The sequence below is a fragment of the Trichomycterus rosablanca genome, chromosome 12, assembly GCF_030014385.1.
Source record: "Trichomycterus rosablanca isolate fTriRos1 chromosome 12, fTriRos1.hap1, whole genome shotgun sequence".
NCBI classification, from domain to species: Eukaryota; Metazoa; Chordata; class Actinopteri; order Siluriformes; family Trichomycteridae; genus Trichomycterus; species Trichomycterus rosablanca.
This window is the reverse complement of record NC_085999.1, coordinates 31,790,159-31,809,119: the sequence shown is the minus strand read 5'-3', so window position 1 is coordinate 31,809,119 and position 18,961 is coordinate 31,790,159. Positions and strand designations below refer to the sequence as shown.

At 39.1% G+C, this 18,961-nt stretch overlaps 1 protein-coding gene across 2 annotated transcripts in view; it reads left to right on the top strand.

Annotated features, from left to right (window-relative positions):
• The window catches only part of fgf14 (fibroblast growth factor 14), a 124,961-nt gene that overhangs the window by 88,677 nt on the left and 17,323 nt on the right, over positions 1-18,961 (top strand). For both annotated transcript variants that reach the window (XM_063005856.1, XM_063005855.1), the window contains exon 3: positions 752-855. In XM_063005856.1, coding sequence (XP_062861926.1) covers positions 752-855 — 104 coding nt within the window. The remainder of the gene's footprint in view (positions 1-751; positions 856-18,961) is intronic.

Genomic DNA, 18,961 nt, shown 5'->3' with positions numbered 1-18,961 from the left:
TTTCTCTTGAATCTTTATTTAACTGATAAAAGAAGAAAGAAGTTTCCAATATTTTCATTCCAAAAAAGTTTGGACAGAGGCGTTTTGACTCCTGTGTTCCAGCACCTTTCTTATTAATTTGACTTTTAGTAAGAAGGTTTGGAAACTGAGGACACTAAGTGTTGCAGTTTTGCAAGTGGAATTTTTGCTCATTTTTGCCCATTCTTGCTTGATACAAGACTTCAGCTGCTCAACAGTCTGTGGTTGCTGCCATCTAATTCTACTCTTTATGCTGCAACATATATTTTCAATTGGAGACAGATCTGGATTGCAGGCAGGCCAGTCAAGCACATGCATTCTGTCTATGAAGCCATGCTATTGTAATGCATACAGAATGAGGCCTGATATTGTCTTGCTGAAATAATCATAGACTTTCCAGGAAACAAAACTTTGCCTTGATGGCAGCATGTGTGTTTTTAGGATCCCAACAGTCTGCTAATAGGAATTTCTTAAAATTAAAACACCCTGCAGCAAAAATCTAATTATTTATTACCAGCTGTAATTGTCAGCAACAGCTTCGCAACCAGGTGCCAATGCTATTCATTTGTGGTGTTTAAATACAAAGTTGGAAGAAATTATGGGTGTGAATTTGAAGTAAACAAATGCACTAAAGATATTTTAAATGTAGAAAAAATGGGGCTGAATGTTTTTTTCCCCTTCACTTTATGTAACAATCACTAATAATAATTCTTAATCTGTTCTTTTCCTCCAGCGTTGTTCAATCTCATTCCTGTGGGTCTCCGAGTTGTTGCTATTCAGTCCGTGAAGACAGGGTTATACATTGCCATGAATGGAGAGGGCCATCTCTACACATCAGTAAGTCATTATGAGTGTGTGAGAGTATAAGTGAGAACCAGCATTTAAGTCATGATTATAAACATAGGGTTTATATGTTTATATGTCATAACATTGTAACATTGTTTTGTCTGTCAATTGTTTTGTTATGTTTATTCACAGCTGTTTGAAAACAGATATTTTATTATATCTGTCTTTGATGTTCTTAATATGCAAATCATCAAATTTAAAAGCTGATTCTAATTCATGAACAGCTGAATCATTTTTACACTGACTCCACTGTGTTAAAGCTCTGTTTATGCCACAGATGTGGTCATTAACACTGGCAAACAAGTCCAAAGTCCACTTTTTACTATTTAAAAAAATAGTAAAAGACCATGTGAGAACATGTGTGAGAACATGTGTCAGGTTTTGTATGTTTATATGTCATAACATTGTTTAGTCTGGCAATTGTTTTGTTATGTCTATTCACAGCTGTTTATAAACAGATCTTTTATTATATCTGTCTTTGATGTGCTTAATATGCAAAGCTTCACATTTAAAAGCTGATTCTAATTCATGAACAGTTGAATCATTTTCACACTGACTCCACTGTGTTAAAGCTCTGTTTATGCCCCAGACATGGTCATTAACACTGGCAAACAAGTCCAAAGTCCACTTTCTACTCTTTAAAGGAAATGGTGAATGAGCGTGTGAGAGCGTGTGTGAGAGCCAGGGTTCAGGTCATGATTATAAACATACGGTTTATATGTTTATGTCATAACATTGTTTTGTCTGTTAATTGTTTTGTCATGTCTATTCACAGCTGAATAGACATAACATACCTTTTATTATATGTCTTTGATGTGCTTAATATGCAAAGCACAGTATTTAATTGATAATTCATGAACAGCTAAATCATTTTCACACGACCTCCAGTGTGTTAAAGCTCTGTTTATTTGGTCATTAACACAAGCAAACAATTCCACTTTCTACTCTGGTGTTGGTAGATATGTCAGATTTGAAACATTTGTTATCTGACCTTTACAAAACTAATACATTATATGGCTGAAAGTATTTTGAGTTCAGATATTTCAGCCACATCCATTTTGTTACAGGCATGTTATAAAATAGATTTTATTTTGTAGAGTTTGGTGTGATAGAACTTCAGTGACCTGCACAGAGCCCTGACCTCAACCCAGTGAACACCTGTGGGATGTATTGAAACGTCATTTGCAAGCCCGACCTTTTTGTCTAACATCATTGTCAAAACTCAAATGCTTTTATGACTAAAATACCACATATTTCTACTTACGTGCTCCCAAAATATTCATATTAATATTAATGCCCATGGTTTTTGGAATGGGATGTCTAATAAGCTTATAGTCAGGTGAGCGATTTTAGCAAGGCCCTCAAATGATTGCCTTGTAGTCACTAACAATTGTAAGTGACTTTGGATAAAAGTGTTGGCTTAATTTCATAAATGTAAAGGTAATGATATTCTGAAGAAGGTGCTCTTATTCTAAATAATAGTAATAATGATAGTACTGTAAAACTTCTCACACAAAACAGAGTTTGAATTTTTTTCAGTCCAACACATTAGTCAGGTGTTTAACCTAACTTGGTGCATCAAATAAAAAAAAATAAAAAAACTGTCAGTGACAGTTAAAATTGTATTGCAATTCGCTGTGTGTCCAGCTATTTTCATAAACTTTCAAACTCAAGAAATTATTTAGACGACTTTTTACTGTTTTTAATTTTGAGTTGTTAATATTAATATTATTTGGATGACACTTTTTACAGTTTTTACTTCTGAGCTGGTAATATTATTTGGACGAACATTTTTACAGTTTTTACTTTTACCTTTGTAATATGAAGATAATTTCAGTTGAGTACGGTTTGCCAGGCTCATGCATGAAGCTGTAGATACGCTGCTACTGTTCAGTCTTCACCTTGCAGCAGACTGAAAGCTCTTCTATTCAGCTGTAATTGACCCAGCATTTTTACTGCTTTTACAGTTCTTGTCTCTGTCTGTTCTAAATAGCTTGCTCGAAAGGTTCGCCCCTGCACTCTTCCTCTCTTGCTCTCTTTTTTGTTCTCTGCTGTGAGAATGACTTAGGTAATGGCTTATACTCTCTAATTTGGAGTATTCAGTGTTGTTGTCCGTGTACCTCCAAGAATGTTCACCACTGTTTGATCCCAACATCCATTAGGTGCCCAGCAGTCACTATAGAGTAATTTTGCAGCAGTTCCCAGTAAATGCTCACAGCGCTTTGAAGGTTGGAAACTTTCAAAGGTGTCGTCATGTCAATTGATAATTCAGCTGTTTAATTTGGACATTACAGCATGTAATGTTTTAAATATATTTTTTAAAATGCATTGATGAAATGACGTTAGAACTATTATTGAAACAGAATAAAAAAATTAAATTCAATTTTGATTCTATGGTATAAATTGTAGCCTAGGCAGTTGTAGCCTAGTGGTTAAGGTACTGGACTAATCAAAAATGTAAATGTAAATGAATAAACACTTGTTGTCATGTGATTTTAAGACTTGTCTATGCATATGGGCTCTGTTTTGATCAATTCCAAAGGTTCCATACTTTCTTGGTAAACTCTAAGAATAAAGGGACACCCTGAAATAATCAGTCATGCTTAAATATGATTCTAGAACTCAAAATGCAATAATCACACTCAGAAGAAACATGACTGGAAGTGCGCTTGTGACCCAAAGGTAGTCCCAAACATTAATTCATTCATTGTTTGTTGATAATTTTTAGTAACCTCTAAAATTTAGTTTTAGTTTAGCTTTAGTAATCACGGTGTCTGTGAGTTTGTAGCCACCTAAAAACACTGTAAACAGTTTATTATTTAATTACACATTTACCTCCTCATACTAAGAAGCAATTAAAAGAAGCCACTTAAACGACCTGTAGTTAATCTATGTGGACATTTGGACATAACAAAGACTACAACAAAGCTTTAGTCTCTGGCACCCTGGGGCACTCCAGCACCCACAATCATTTTGCACATTTTTTGTTTATATAATGTCTTTTATTATGTAGTGAAGAGAAAGAAGGCAAATAATAAACCCCTACCACCCTTACCACAGGCACCAGCTAATTTTAAATTGACACATTGTACCAATTGCTTTTGTCCAAAGCAACCTACAATGCAGGCAGTTGAAGGTTAAGGGCTTTGCTCAGGGGCCCAGCAGTAGCAGGTTCGCAGCTGATGGCTTGAACCAAGCAAGGCTACCATTGGCTATCACCGTTTAATACCTGAGGCTGTATTGCCACTCTGCTTACGAGAGTCATTTAATTATCTCATATTTGATTGGCTTCAAACCCTGATCTCATCTGCGGTGGGCTAGCATAATATACTGCTGTGCCACCTGAGTGCCTCAGACTAATCATGTTACTCTAATCTTATCTGAAGGCTTGGCTTTGTAGCATAAAATGCAATATTTCACTCAATACCTTCATTCTTTTATCTGAAAAACTCAGGACGAGTGATTCAGCGAGCTCAGAATGACATTGTATTTGTGTCTAGCCTTTTATTAAAAGGACATCAGCTACAGTCTGTGTTTCTTTGGAATTCTAGAAAAATGAGTCACACTGGGAGTGGGAAAGTAATCAGGTATGATTTCTGGATGGATGCAGGTGTGACGTTCATTCAGTTGCAAGAACTGGATGCATATGAATTGTGATCGATGATGATTTGTGCAGATCTAAAGAGACATGCAGGTCTCGCACTCAATGCAATGAATTAGCTTCTAAGAGAAGCCATGTTGTTCAGCCCAGTTGGTGTATTTATGGAGCTGTTGTCCTGTGCCTTGTGTTGTGTTGAGTGCTTAAGGCTTCATGGGCGGCTGGTCCTCTTCAAAGAGGCTTTTCTTCCTCATTTTGTGGATGTGTGGCACGGCTGGTTTATTGCTGCTCACACTTGTTAGTGCTAGCTTTTATGAGTTTCAATGACTGTCAACATCAGAAGCATAGTGCTGCATAAAAGCCTGTATTTAGCCACTGCCACTTTAAGCACCAGTGTTTTATGAATAAGACTAAATGTGATGAGAAATATTTCTATTATAATCATAATTTAGGTATGTTATATGAATGTACTAAATTAAAGAAAAATGCAAAATGGATTTTTTTCCTTGGTAGTCTTTGATTTTTGGCTCCCACTATAGCTGCAGCAACTAACACAATAACAATTAAAAGAGATTCAGCAAGGTTATCTGGGTATTATTTTAAGTGCAGTCATTTTAAATATTATTTGCTTTTGATGTTGTTTGGGGCGCTTTGGTGGTTCAGTGGTAAAATCCAGATCCAAAGTTCAAATCTTAGTGGTGCTTTTGGCCAGTCGGTCATCAACACAGACTTGATTGGCTAACTGCCCAGCTATTGGGAGGTGCACTAGTCAGTGCATATCCCGTATCCTCTCATTAAAATCCTTCTTTTGTCTTTTTGTTGTAATTACGTTGCAGACCTGCTAGCATGGACGTGTGACGTAGAGACTTTGATTAATTATTCTGATTCGACTCGTCAAATTAGAGTGTTTAGGTGAATTGAATCACGCAGGTTATAATTCATATGGATTGGCATCCCAATATTTCTGACCTAAAGAAGACAGTAGTGATTTTTATTGGGTGTTGTAGGAACCTGATATTTACAATACCATACCGTAACCATTTAATGACAATGTATGCAAACACACTTATTACACTTAATTTTCTCACATTTCTCATGTGTATAACTGCTTTATTCTGGTCACAGTTGCTCGGCCACCCTTGCAGTTCCAGCCGTAAGCCTGAATTAAATGAGGGGGGAAAACAGCTTGAAAGGGGAGAACAGCTTGGAAGGGAAGAATAGCTTGGACTTGGCTTCATAGCTGCAGCTGTTGATTGTTAGGCAACCTTAGTAAAATACACAGCCAATTTTGTCTCTGGTTTCCAACTTTAGTTATTGGCACAAACAGCCACACGGTCTTATTAGCATATTTTTTTCTTTTTAAACACAATTATTTGAATGCCTTCCAGGGAATTCCTTTTTGATCTGAAGAAAACTGCTTTAAATCGAACTGGAAGGTGCTGTAAAAGGTGACACTATGTTTGTGTAGGCTAATTCTGCCGTCTAACAGATGGCTGGATATGGATGTGTTTTTTCTGGTGTTAAATGTCCCCTGATTCACTTGTCCAAAAAACTGCCTACGCTTGTTTAGTGTTGATCTGACCAAAATGTGTAGTACAGCGCAGTGCTGATGGCTGCATTAGAAAACAAATTTAAGCATCAAGTACCTAATTAGAGGCAGAGTGAGTGTTTGGCTGACACTTGTTTTCACCATGTCTTCCTGTACTCTTGTTTCCACCCACATACTAAATAATACCTAGTGCTTCCGCTATAACTACGTGTGCTTTGAATGTGAATAAATGTACAAGTACATTAGAAATTCCCTGCAGTGGACTGTTGTCTTGTATTTCTGCCTTGTACCCAGTGCTACCCAGCCTGGGCTTTGGACCACTGCATCCCTGATCAGGATGAATCAGTGAAGATATATTAATGAATAAATATTATACATTTGGTTACAGACTCCCGAACCATGTACATAATGCTAATGGATGGACATAAATAGGCAGTTTAATAGGATGTGCAATATGTGGACACCACTTTTAATTTATGCGCCCAAAATGAGCCCCATAAAGACAAGACTTGTAGAGATTGGTGTGAAAAAACTCCAGTCGCAGGCTCTTGGGTGGCACAGTCCACTGCCGCTGAGATCTGTGTTTATTAATTCACCACAGATTTCCACAGAGACAGTTGAGAATCTTGTGGAAAGCTTTTTTAAAAGTAAAGGAACTCCATAATAATGCCCATGATTTTGGATTGGGATGACCAGCAAGGATGATCAGGTTCCCATGTGGTGCAAATATAAAGGTGTTTAAAGCTTTAGTAAATGAATGTTATTATTTATTTATGAATTTTTCCTATGTGAAAACTTACCACACAGTTAATCATTTGAACGGAAGCTGATACGTGACCTTTAGGATAGGCATCATTAGCCCTAAAACCTGGTAATGCACTTGAGAGGACCACTGGGAGATCTGCTTCATGCATTAATGAACAAGGAGGCCGTAGTTCCCTGTCAGGTTTGGCTTGCAGTTGGGAGTAAAACAAGCCATCTATAAATAGACTCTGTTTTTTGAGCTGTGTCATGGCACAGTTAATGTTGCCCTGGATTTTATAATGATCTGTGTTCATCATTGATCTGTGTGGTGTTGTTTTGGGTTTTCATACAAGTGGCAAAACTAATTACGTATCATCAAGAAATTGAGATGAATGAAAATGACCTCAGTTTAACAGTCATGCACACAGGAAATGCCGGAAATATCACAAAATGTATGTATTTAATTAATTGATGAGCTGTGTTTTTCTACCACCTGTGTTTTTTCCCATCCATTCTCCAACATACATCTCTTGTGTGCACGAACTAATAAGACATCTAAGAAACTGTTAACATCACAAAGTAGCAGAAGAATCATGCTGGATGGGCATGCTGGGAAAGCCCTATAGCAGAATAAATGGATTCCAATATTGAGAAGCCTGGAAAATTATACCTGCGTCAGTGTGAATAAAGGCGCCTTGCTTCAAATTTTATAGCAAGAAATATCAGGACTGCTAATAGAAGCAAAGCAATTTCTTTTTCTAATGAGATCCAAATGGACTCCTATGTGTGGTCCTGAGCCGGCGCATTATTTTGTAATCAGGTTTGTATTTTCAGGCTAGTTTGGACATGTTTTCAATTGTCATTAAGCATTTTTAACTGTTCACAGTGATGTACTGTAGATTGCGAATATGAAAATTTGAGGGTTCAAACCTGCCCAAATTATGAATTACGTTCTCTGTTGTCATGGTGGTTCCTGCATAGCGTGTTTCACCATGGCCCTACAAGGCAGACATTATCACAAAGCAGTATATATTTTTTTCTATTCATTTATGCATTTTCTCCTATTTTTAGCGAAGCCAATCAGTCCTCCACTGCTGGGGATCCCGATACTAGGAGAATATATTTTCCTACTCTGTGCTCCCTCCGACACGTTTGCTACCCCTTTTTTTTTGCCCATGCCTCGGTGGATTCGCACATGAGGCTTTCCACTTCTGCTAATCAGGATCCTTGCACACTGTTTAAAGACCCCACCCACTTTATTAGTCCGATCTTTTCCCACTCAGCAGACTTGATGGCCAATTTTGTCTGCTGCAGGCACTGCTGATTGTGCTCACTAGATGGCACCCAGCCGACCAGTAGCAGAGCCGAGATTCGAACTGGGGTGTCCGCAATCTCAGCGCTGGTGTGCTAGTGGAACATCCCGCTGCGGCACTTGGGCACCACAAAGCAATATTTTAAATGAAACGCAGGATGCTTTTTTTCCTGCCCCGGTCTCTTTAAGTCAACGGGTTCACCTCCATTAATTTCTCACCTTTTACAATTGATATATATCCATGTGTTTATTCAGTGAAATCTCCGCTTGAGCAAACGCGCAGCCGGCTTCTTTGTGAGCCCCTGTTTTACGAGAGACTTCTTCAAACCTCAAAACGCTGAGTGGAATGTTAAGCCCTTCGTGTGCCGCAGAACAATAATGATTTTCTCACTTTGAAATAGATTTTGGAAAACATCACAGCATTGAGTGAGCCTTGTATCTTAGTTACATTCGGAAGCTATCTGACATTATTAATTGGCATCCTTAAAACAGGTTGAACCGCATCAAAGCCCTGGCATGTTAAGATGGGTTTTAAGTTACACAGACGAAGACCATCTACCATAAATAAATTTAAATGATCCTTCTTTAAACATTCTGCCTCAAAGTGAGGTCTAAAAAATCATGTTTTAATGGATCTGATGTGTAGGTACTCCAGTAAAGCCAGAGGTCTCTGATGTAACAAATACTCATTTGACTAAATGGGCACAAATGTGTACAGGCAAACTCCAAGATCTTGCAGAAAGTCTTTACAAAAGAGTAGAGGTTGTTATATATGTAAAGGGGGTTGGGCAGTGTGTTAATGGATATTAATGGATATAATTTTGAAACAGGACGTCCAGCAAGCTCATGGTCAGATGTCCACATCCTTTTTTCTGGCATTTGTCCCATGTTCCTCCCATTTTAGTCATATCCAATTCCTGTGTTGTGATGACCTGACTGGGAAGAGCCGCAAAATGTCACGCACTTGCTTGAGACAATCACATCGAGAGCAGAGAGAGTTACACCCAATATTCTATGATTCCATAACCATTCCATGACCATCTCTCATACAGTCGCCTTGATCAGACAGCAGAGGCTGCAGTTGCAGCAGCATTGAGGAACCCTTTTGACCATTTCCCCTGCAGACACAGCCAATTGTGTTTTTCTAGGCGCTCAGCTGATCATGGCTTTCTGTCCCCTTGTGTTAGGGTTCCATATTTGTCTTTCTTCCGTGGGTTAGCTTGTTGCGGACAGCTGGAGTAGCTTGTCATATCATGACATTCAGTCCTCATTTCTGCACTGTCCCTGTTCTGTCCATTTTCTCTGTTGCAGGTTAGCAGAGATGTGTTTCTAATTTTTGTTTCTAATAATTTGACCACGTGTTTTTTGCGATTGTCTCTCTTTATTGTTAGTGGCTTTGTGGTGTTGATTAAATGTCTGCAAATGGATTTTGTTTCTTTTCTGCTAGATGTGTGGGGATTTGCTTTGCCCTCTCACAAGCGAGGCATGTCCTGCCCTTTTACATACATATTTTGTAGCTTTACTTACCAAGCCTTTGCATTTTCTAGCATGCCACCCTTGGAGCTTTTGGAGCATTCTCACATCACATCTCTGACCCATTCAGAAGTGGAGGGTGTGAATCTATTTGGGTATTTATTGAGTAGAGGTTGTACTACTGAAAATGTTCAGTGAAGTGTCTCTGGATCCATGAATTATGTGGTACTTGACTGATCAGAGAGCAAAGGAGTGGAAAGGGCAAGTTATCGATTTGCGTACACATACCTGCCAGTGCCAAAAGGAAAGCTCTATCGGAAAATCGAAAAGCATCTTAAGCTTAATTCTTCCTTTTAGGCAAAAGGACCTCCACGTTGCCAATAAGTGCTGATTTATATAGATAATAAAATCAAATCTTCACACCAATACATGACCGGATTACCTTTTATGGTAATGTTTTGGCTTTTTATTATTCACACTTGCAGCCTTCAGAGTATAATTTTAAGTTATTTCTACCCACTTGCCACAGACGTCATGTCATCCACAGCAGAGGCAGCATTTCATTTGTCTTGTACAACTCTGCACGAAGCAAGGTCTGTAAAGACATGGTCTGGTGAGTTTGCACAGAACCACCCTTGGGATACATTTAAGCATTGACTGCAAGCCAGGCTTCACAAATATCTGACCTCACAAATGCTCCTCTGACTGATCTGACACAAAGATCTACAGACACACTCACATCAAGTTTCTACTGAGGTGTCCACATAATTTTGGTCATATAGAGTATAACAAATGCAGTGTACATTTCAAACACTTGAGTTTGGGTTGGCACAATGGTACAGCGAGTAGTGTTGGTCTTAATGAACACAGTTTTTCTGGGTGCTTTGGTTTCCCACCACATCTCACAGACATGCCAGCATTTTAAATATTTCAAAACAGTCCACATGAAAATATTTTTAGAAAAATCGCCCAGTTCCACCTACGCATCTTCATTTGTAGAGACAGTGTGGACTCATGTATGTCTGCATGTCTGGACTACCCACACATATCAGACCTGTATTTATTCTATTCACCCGGGTGCAACAAACTTACTGGCACATCCACTGCCTGAGCTACATTGGTTATCAATCCCCTAATCATGTGTGGCTATTTTTAAAGAATCAATTTTCATACCGCATAACCTTATATTTCCTAAAGGTCACGCTTTTGCAAGTAGCTTATTGACTCTGTCAGCATTAATACATTAGAGGCTGTTAACAGTTTCATGGTTTTCGGTTCTCCAGACACCTCTGGGGTGTTGGGGATTGTAACATCTGTGCTGTAGAGCTTCATGTGTACAACCAACACAAGAGTAGCAGATGTAAACAAATAAATGAGTGATTCTGATTTGTTTTGAGGTCATGGGTAATACGTTGTTTGATTTGTTTGTCTGAATTTTAATCAGTTTGCATGTAATCGCATCAGTTTGCATGTAATTATGGGGGAAAAATTACTACTGATGATTACTATTGCAGATTTATACGATAACTATCAATCATTAAGCCAACACATTGCTTCAAATTAACCTTTTTGTTTTCTTTGCTTTGTAATAGCCGTTATTAAACTATTGACTTCTTGGTTTGTAGCCAAGTTGACTAACTCCGAACCTCAAGGTTAGCGATGATCATGATCAACTAATTTATCCCTGCAGAGCTCAACAAAACAGTGCTTAGTCCAGAGGTGTCGATCCTGATTTCTTTCCCGACCACACTGGCACTTATGTTTGCCCTTTAGGATTTATAAACTGCAAAGCTAATTAGCATATTTATTCATGAATTCTAGGTGAATATCAATAAGTCTTATATAAAGCATTATTTTAAAATGAGCCGCTGTGGCGACCACTAATCAAAGGAACAGCCAAAAGAAAAAAGAAAAGAAAGAACCAGACCACATAACATAATGTAATAATATATAATTAGTCAAATCTTTCTGGAGTGTTCTGGTTCACTGGTTTTGCAGGCTGGGTTATTATCTGTCGTGCTGGACTTGTTAAAGGTATTATTAGCTGAGCATCTGCTAGTTGCAATGCGACTGTTAAAACATTAGAGCGTTCTTCCTTTGGCTTTTAAAAAACATAGTCTACAGCTATTATATTATTATATGCTTTCATCTGGTCCCATCTGTGCTTGTTAATGTACAAAAGCACATTTGCCATTTGAATACCTGAATGAAATATATATATACAGTATATACAGTATATACTGTATATATATATATATATATATACTGATCAGCCATAACATTAAAACCACCTCATTGTTTCTACACTCACTGTCCATTTTATCTGCTCCACTTACCATATAGAAGCACTTTGTAGTTCTACAATTACTGTTAGTAGTCCATCTGTTTCTCTACATACATTTTTAGTCTGCTTTCACCCTGTTCTTCAATGGTCAGGACCCCCACAGGACCACTACAGAGCAGGTATTATTTATGTGGTGGATCATTCTCAGCACTGCAGCGACACTGACATGGTGGTGGTGTGTTAGTGTGTGTTCTGCTGGTATGAGTGGCAGTGGAGTTTTTTTAATATTGTGTCCTAGACCTTCATCTGTGGTCACAGGACGCTGCCCACGGGGCGCTGTTGGTTGGATATTTTTGATTGGTGGACTATTCTCAGTCCAGCAGTGACAGTGAGGTGTCTAAAAACTCCATCAGCATTGCTGTCACTCATACCAGCACAACACACACTAACACACCACCACCATGTCAGTGTCCCAGCAGTGCTGAGAATGACCAATTACCCAAATAATACCTACTCTATAGTGGTCCTGGGAGAGTCCTGACCATTGAAGAACAGCATGTAAGCGGGCTAACAAAGCATGCAGAGGAACAGATGGACTACAGTCAGTAATTATAGAGCTACAAAGTGCTTCTATATGGTAAGTGGAGCTGATAAAATGGACAGTGAATGTAGAAACAAGGAGGTGGTTTTAATGTTATGGCTGATCGGTGTATATAGACCATTCACCTCTCAGACATTCTGTTGCACAGCTAAAAATCAGAAGAGCTCTTATTAAAAGATCGTCAACAATGAAAATTCATTCATTTTCATTAAGCCTGAGCCACAGCAGTGTCATGCCCCACTTTATTTATTCTCCATCTTCAAACAACAGCTGGTACATGCACATTCTAGAGCCGATTCCTGTTGTGTGCATTACTGCTTTTGAAATAAATTTGTGTAAATAATTTTGTTGGGAGTACGAGAAAATTAGACTGTGGAGGCGTAGCAGGCGTGAAGGCAGGAAAATGCAGCCTTTATTCAAGGCTGTCATCTATTTGCAGTGTGCTCATCTCTACCGTAATGCAAGGCAGACAGAACTGGCGCAGATCGCTGAGACGCTCAGACCTGCTGTAGGGTTTGCCTCCTCCACACTTCAGAACTTCAACCTTGTGTTATCTGGGAAAACTTTACTAGGCAAAAAAGAGTGGGTCAGAACATACAGATACACAAACACACCATGCAGACTTCCTAAAACATAGACTTGCAGACTCACATGCACCCACGCAGAAGTGCAAACAGTGAAAAACAACATCTGTTAATGTAACCGGTAGCTGTTCAGAGAGGCCAAGCTAACAGGTCAGGGAATAACCTGCTGGAACAGCAAGTTCCAGATTTTTTGACAAGGTTGCATTTTCATAGCTGCTGTATAAACAGATGGCAGTTTAATCACAATTTGGTTAAAACAGTCATTAGTTGCTTTTGTAAAGCATACTGCTGTCAGCCTGAGGTATTTACTCAAAATCTCTGATATCATGATTTAGTTTTAACTGAATGGGAAAAATAAAGGCTTGGCAGATGATTGCACAGATTTGTGTTCGATGTGGGTTTACTGTGGTTTTTGGTAAGGGGAACATGATGCAGATTATTCCCTTTTTTTGTTCGATTTAAATGCCTCTGTTTCAGGGTGAACAAGTTAATAGAGTGCACATTTATGAACCCCATTTACAGAAAGGTTGAGGCGTTTTGTAAAATGCATTTTAAAAACCAATCTCTAATTTGCTAATTCTGTACTGTGTAAATCTGTTATCCTTGATTGTATTTGGTAAATATAAGTACATTTTAAATTTTATGCCTACAACACATAAAAAATTTGAATGGTGTAAAATAAAAAGTAAAACGTTTATAGAATATTCAATGCCAAAAACTTATGAGAGAATTGTTAGTTGCTTTAAAAAGATTATTTCTTGATGCAAGATTGGTCTTTATTACCATCTACCATACGTAATATTGTAAAAAGATCTCAGTTTACGTAGGGCAGAACTGGAAATCACTGTTAAATATGCATGACCTTTAGAGCCCTCAGACAGCATTGCATAAAAACCATCATGCTACTGTGATAAATACAGCCACATGGGCTTGAGAGTACTTCGGAAAACCGTTGTCAACTTACACAGTTTGTCGCTGCATCAAGAAGGGCAAACTGAAGCTCTGTTACACAAAAAGAAACCCATACATCAATTCTATGCAGAAATCCCACTCAGTTCTCTGGGCTTGAGCTTATCATGGACATGTATGCTGTGAGTCCACAAGGTTGTATTCAGGAAAAACAGATGACAAGTTTTCTGCACCAAATACGACAGGGACCATCCAGATTGTTATCAGTGAAAGCTGCAAAAGCCAACATCTGTAGTGGATCATCAGTACATCAGTGCACACATTATGAATGACTTGCATATGTGTGAAGGTACCACTGAAACAGGGGGATTAGGGTTTAAAACATGGTGGTTTTATCCATTCAAAATCTGTTATTTTTGTCTTGTTTAAAGGGAAGTCTTTTAGATTTTCTTTGATTTCTGATGTTTCTCTCAGAACTTAGCCCTGATTATAGCTGGGTTATTACAAGATTTACAACTTTACTGTTCCTTGTCACCATTCTGTAGTGATTAATCTTTATTATTATTTTGTATGATGCTGTAGTCTTAGATTTGTACGACGCTGTAGTCTTTTGATTTGTGTGCCTTATGCATATCACAGCAAATATTGTCAGAACATCTTAGATGTGTTTTCCTGATAATGCAGCACATTCCAGTCATCCTGCCTGCAGTCTATATGAGATGAAAGAGAGGATATGATATCAGCTGCAGTCCTTTAGCAGAGAATTAGCCTTGTCTGTGGTGGCCGGGTATCTCCGAGGCTCAGATGGCTATAAGCAGAAGCATGGAGCCCTCCGCAGCTGACTGGCACAGTTGCCTGACCCAAACGCTGCATTTCTGCCATGTTTCATCCACCCCGACAGATGGGTAGAAGCTTGAAACTGCTTGGGATTCCTTTGGCATTGTCTGTCTCGCTCTCTATCTCTTCCCACACAAACACCAGACTTCAAACAAGGTCCTGTCAGAGCTGTCAGAATTATTGTATTTGTGTGCTGGAGAGAAATGTGTGGGATAGATGTATGTGTGCATCTCACCATGCGGATAAAAGATGATTTAGTCCATGTGGTTCTCTGTAAGCCCAGATAGATCACATGGAAGGTTTTGTTTTGACTGTGTCAGAATTAAGAAACATGCCCCAGGGTGGACTTTCTATATCCCAAATGTGCAATGTCTTGAGTTTGCTAAGAATAGATATGGTTGCATTCATAATAGTACCTAACTTAACAATAGGGCATTTAATTTTAGAATTAGAGTATCTGCTCATCATGAAGCAATTCACACTTTGATCCAATTGAATCACACAGTGAGAATAGGTGCTAATAAGAAATCCAACCAAACCCTATATTCTTAAGTGCCAGTAAGCAAAACAACAATTCTACAAAGGGCGCCATTAATCCTGCTTGCCATTCTTTTACAGCTAACTAAAGATCCAATTGGGACACAACACAGAGGCCAGTTTTGTAAAAATGGAAGTGGCCTGCAGTCAGTTGGTTCTGTTGCCTATATTCCTGCCGTTTGACTTAATGTGGAGCATCATTAATCTAAATACCTGAAGCAGCTGGAGAACAGGCTGGCCTACACAGCTTGGTTGGTCATGGCTCTGTTCAGTGTGCTCATATGAGCTGTGTAAGGGGACAATTCGAGCTTGTCTTTTGATGATGATGCCCAAATCACTGAGTGAAAATTATGTCGTATTTAAGATCATTTGTAATTGACACAAGGACAAATGTAATGCTGTAACTATGTGTGGTTGACTGGAAAAAAGCATCGTCTATGTGAATATAGGACACAAACTGTCTTAAAGCCTGTCATCAGCATGACTTTAATGTATAGCATTACCCGCTTGCAGTCTATACTTTGCTTTGACAGCTAACCCTAACCCTAACCCTAACCTTAACCCTAACCCCGTCAAAACTTTGCTTTACTTTGAGCTTTTGTAGGTGTGAATTACTTATAGTTTTTCTCAGACCTAATATATCACACACCACAGTGCACATCATACCTGAGCGCCCCATCTGAATGTTACTTTGACACCTACAACCTATCTAAACATTGTTGCACATTATGTACACTACTTCATGACAAGGGTATTCCCTAATGCCAGTGTCATTTTTCAACAGAAAAAATGTGCCCCACCTCACTGCAAAAATTTCTCAGGAATGATTTGAGGAACATGATAAAGAGTTCAAGGTGTTGACATGGTCTCCAAATTTCCCAAATCTCAGTCTGATTAAGCGTATGTGGAATGTGCTGAGCAAACAAGTCTGATCCATGCAGGCCAAAGTGCCAGATACTACAATACACCCTCAGAGGTCTTGTAAAGTCCTTGCCAGGATCAAGCTGTTTTGGTTGCATGAGGGGGACCTACACACCATTAGACAGGTGTCTGTAATATTATGGCTAATCGGTGTAGACTAATTGCTGCCACAACTTTGTATATAATTACCTGTGTCCTTTTCTATAAATACTTTAGTATTGATAATAACTGATACCTTTTCCCTGTATCATGTGAGCTGTCGATGGCTTTACATTAGATTTCACTAACCATCCACTGAATACCACTGGATAAGCTAGCTGCTTTTGAAGACAAGTATGCTTTAATCTTACTGTAGGTCATCCAATAAACCCCTGCTTAAAGTTAATGCATGCTTTTAACTACACTAAATCAGATGCATTTGATCTCCACATCATGAAATGTTACCTACTTGGTTTGACAGGGTCAAATAAAACTCTGCAAATACAGGGGTTGGACAAAATAACTGAAACACCTGGTTTTAGACCACAATAATTTATTAGTATGGTGTAGGGCCTCCTTTTGCGGCCAATACAGCGTCAATTCGTCTTGGAAATGACATATACAAGTCCTGCACAGTGGTCAGAGGGATTTTAAGCCATTCTTCTTGCAGGATAGTGGCCAGGTCACTACGTGATGCTGGTGGAGGAAAACGTTTCCTGACTCGCTTCTCCAAAACACCCCAAAGTGGCTCAATAATATTTAGATCTGGTGACTGTGCAGGCCATGGGAGATGTTCAACTTTACTTTCATGTTCATCAAACCAATCTTTCACCAGTCTTGCTGTGTGTATTGGTGCATTGTCATCCTGATACACGGCACCGCCATTGGATGCACATGGTCCTCCAGAATGGTTCGGTAGTCCTTGGCAGTGACGCGCCCATCTAGCACAAGTATTGGGCCAAGGGAATGCCATGATATGGCAGCCCAAACCATCACTGATCCACCCCCATGCTTCACTCTGGGCATGCAACAGTCTGGGTGGTACGCTTCTTTGGGGCTTCTCCACACCGTAACTCTCCCGGATGTGGGGAAAACAGTAAAGGTGGACTCATCAGAGAACAATACATGTTTCACATTGTCCACAGCCCAAGATTTGCGCTCCTTGCACCATTGAAACCGACGTTTGGCATTGGCACGAGTGACCAAAGGTTTGGCTATAGCAGCCCGGCCGTGTACATTGACCCTGTGGAGCTCCCGACGGACAGTTCTGGTGGAAACAGGAGAGTTGAGGTGCATTCTGCCGTGATTTGGGCAGCCGTGGTTTTATGTTTTTTGGATACAATCCGGGTTAGCACCCGAACATCCCTTTCAGACAGCTTCCTCTTGCGTCCACAGTTAATCCTGTTGGATGTGGTTTGTCCTTCTTGGTGGTATGCTGACATTACCCTGGATACCGTGGCTCTTGATACATCACAAAGACTTGCTGTCTTGGTCACAGATGCGCCAGCAAGACGTGCACCAACAATTTGTCCTCTTTTGAACTCTGGTATGTCACCCATAATGTTGTGTGCATTGCAATATTTTGAGCAAAACTGTGCTCTTACCCTGCTAATTGAACCTTCACACTCTGCTCTTACTGGTGCAATGTGCAATTAATGAAGATTGGCCACCAGACTGGTCCAATTTAGCCATGAAACCTCCCACACTAAAATGACAGGTGTTTCAGTTATTTTGTCCAACCCCTGTATATTTCAACTGGAAGAAACCTTTCTATCATTCCTGTCAGCGTAGTTGGCAAACAGATAGGACATCAGACTCCTATGTAGGTCTTTATGTTCCATAAAGTTGGTACATGCCTGCTGAGATGTTCTTCTGACTGTGATTCAGAAATAGACAGCATTAGCATTGCAGGTCACGATCTGGACTTCTGCTTCTGTCAAACATGCACAGATAAGATCTGTTTTATGTGATGTTGAAATATGTAATGCCCTGACTGAAAGTCTTTGACCTCCTTAAAAAATAAAGTGATTTCCCATCAAAACGGCAGTGAAGTCATTCAGATCTCACTCTCTCTTTCTCTTTTATATATATACAGTATATACAAAGAGAACAGAGTTAAAGAAGATGTTAAAAGCTCTAGTGTGAACTCTGCTCACCCTACTTCACTTACCCTTGATCCCATGTCTACATTTAAAGTGAAATTGCATGCTTTTTGTCTGTGTGAATGCACATGAGAGATGCACCAGTGTTAATTTTACTGTCCAGAGATTTAACCTTTTAACACCACTGGTGTTAAAAACCACATTTCTCAGGGAGGACGTTTTTCTGCTCATTCTGCTTTCTGCTCGATTCTCTGAATCAACTTTGCTTGGAGATGATGTTGATAGAGAATGATATGGATATTTATTAACCTCTTCTAACATGTTGGTGTTAAAGGATGTACAGGACGCAAGTGTGTACTTAAAACATCCTTATTAAGAAAAGAATGAATTATTGAATTATTATCAATAATACTATATCAATCATGATATTAAAATATTGATATTATGAAAAGTACCTCTGTGGTTAAAACACAAGCAGCTGAAAAGAGAACAAGTTAATCTGTACTAGACTTAGCCCTGGCTGTGGATTGGTCCTGTTTGTGGTGTGTTTCTGCATTGTGCCCAGTGATTTCGCAAAACCAGACCCTGACAATGATGAATAGCATATTATTGCATGAAAATACAATGAAAAGAACAACTGATTTGTTTCCACACATATTATAAGCTC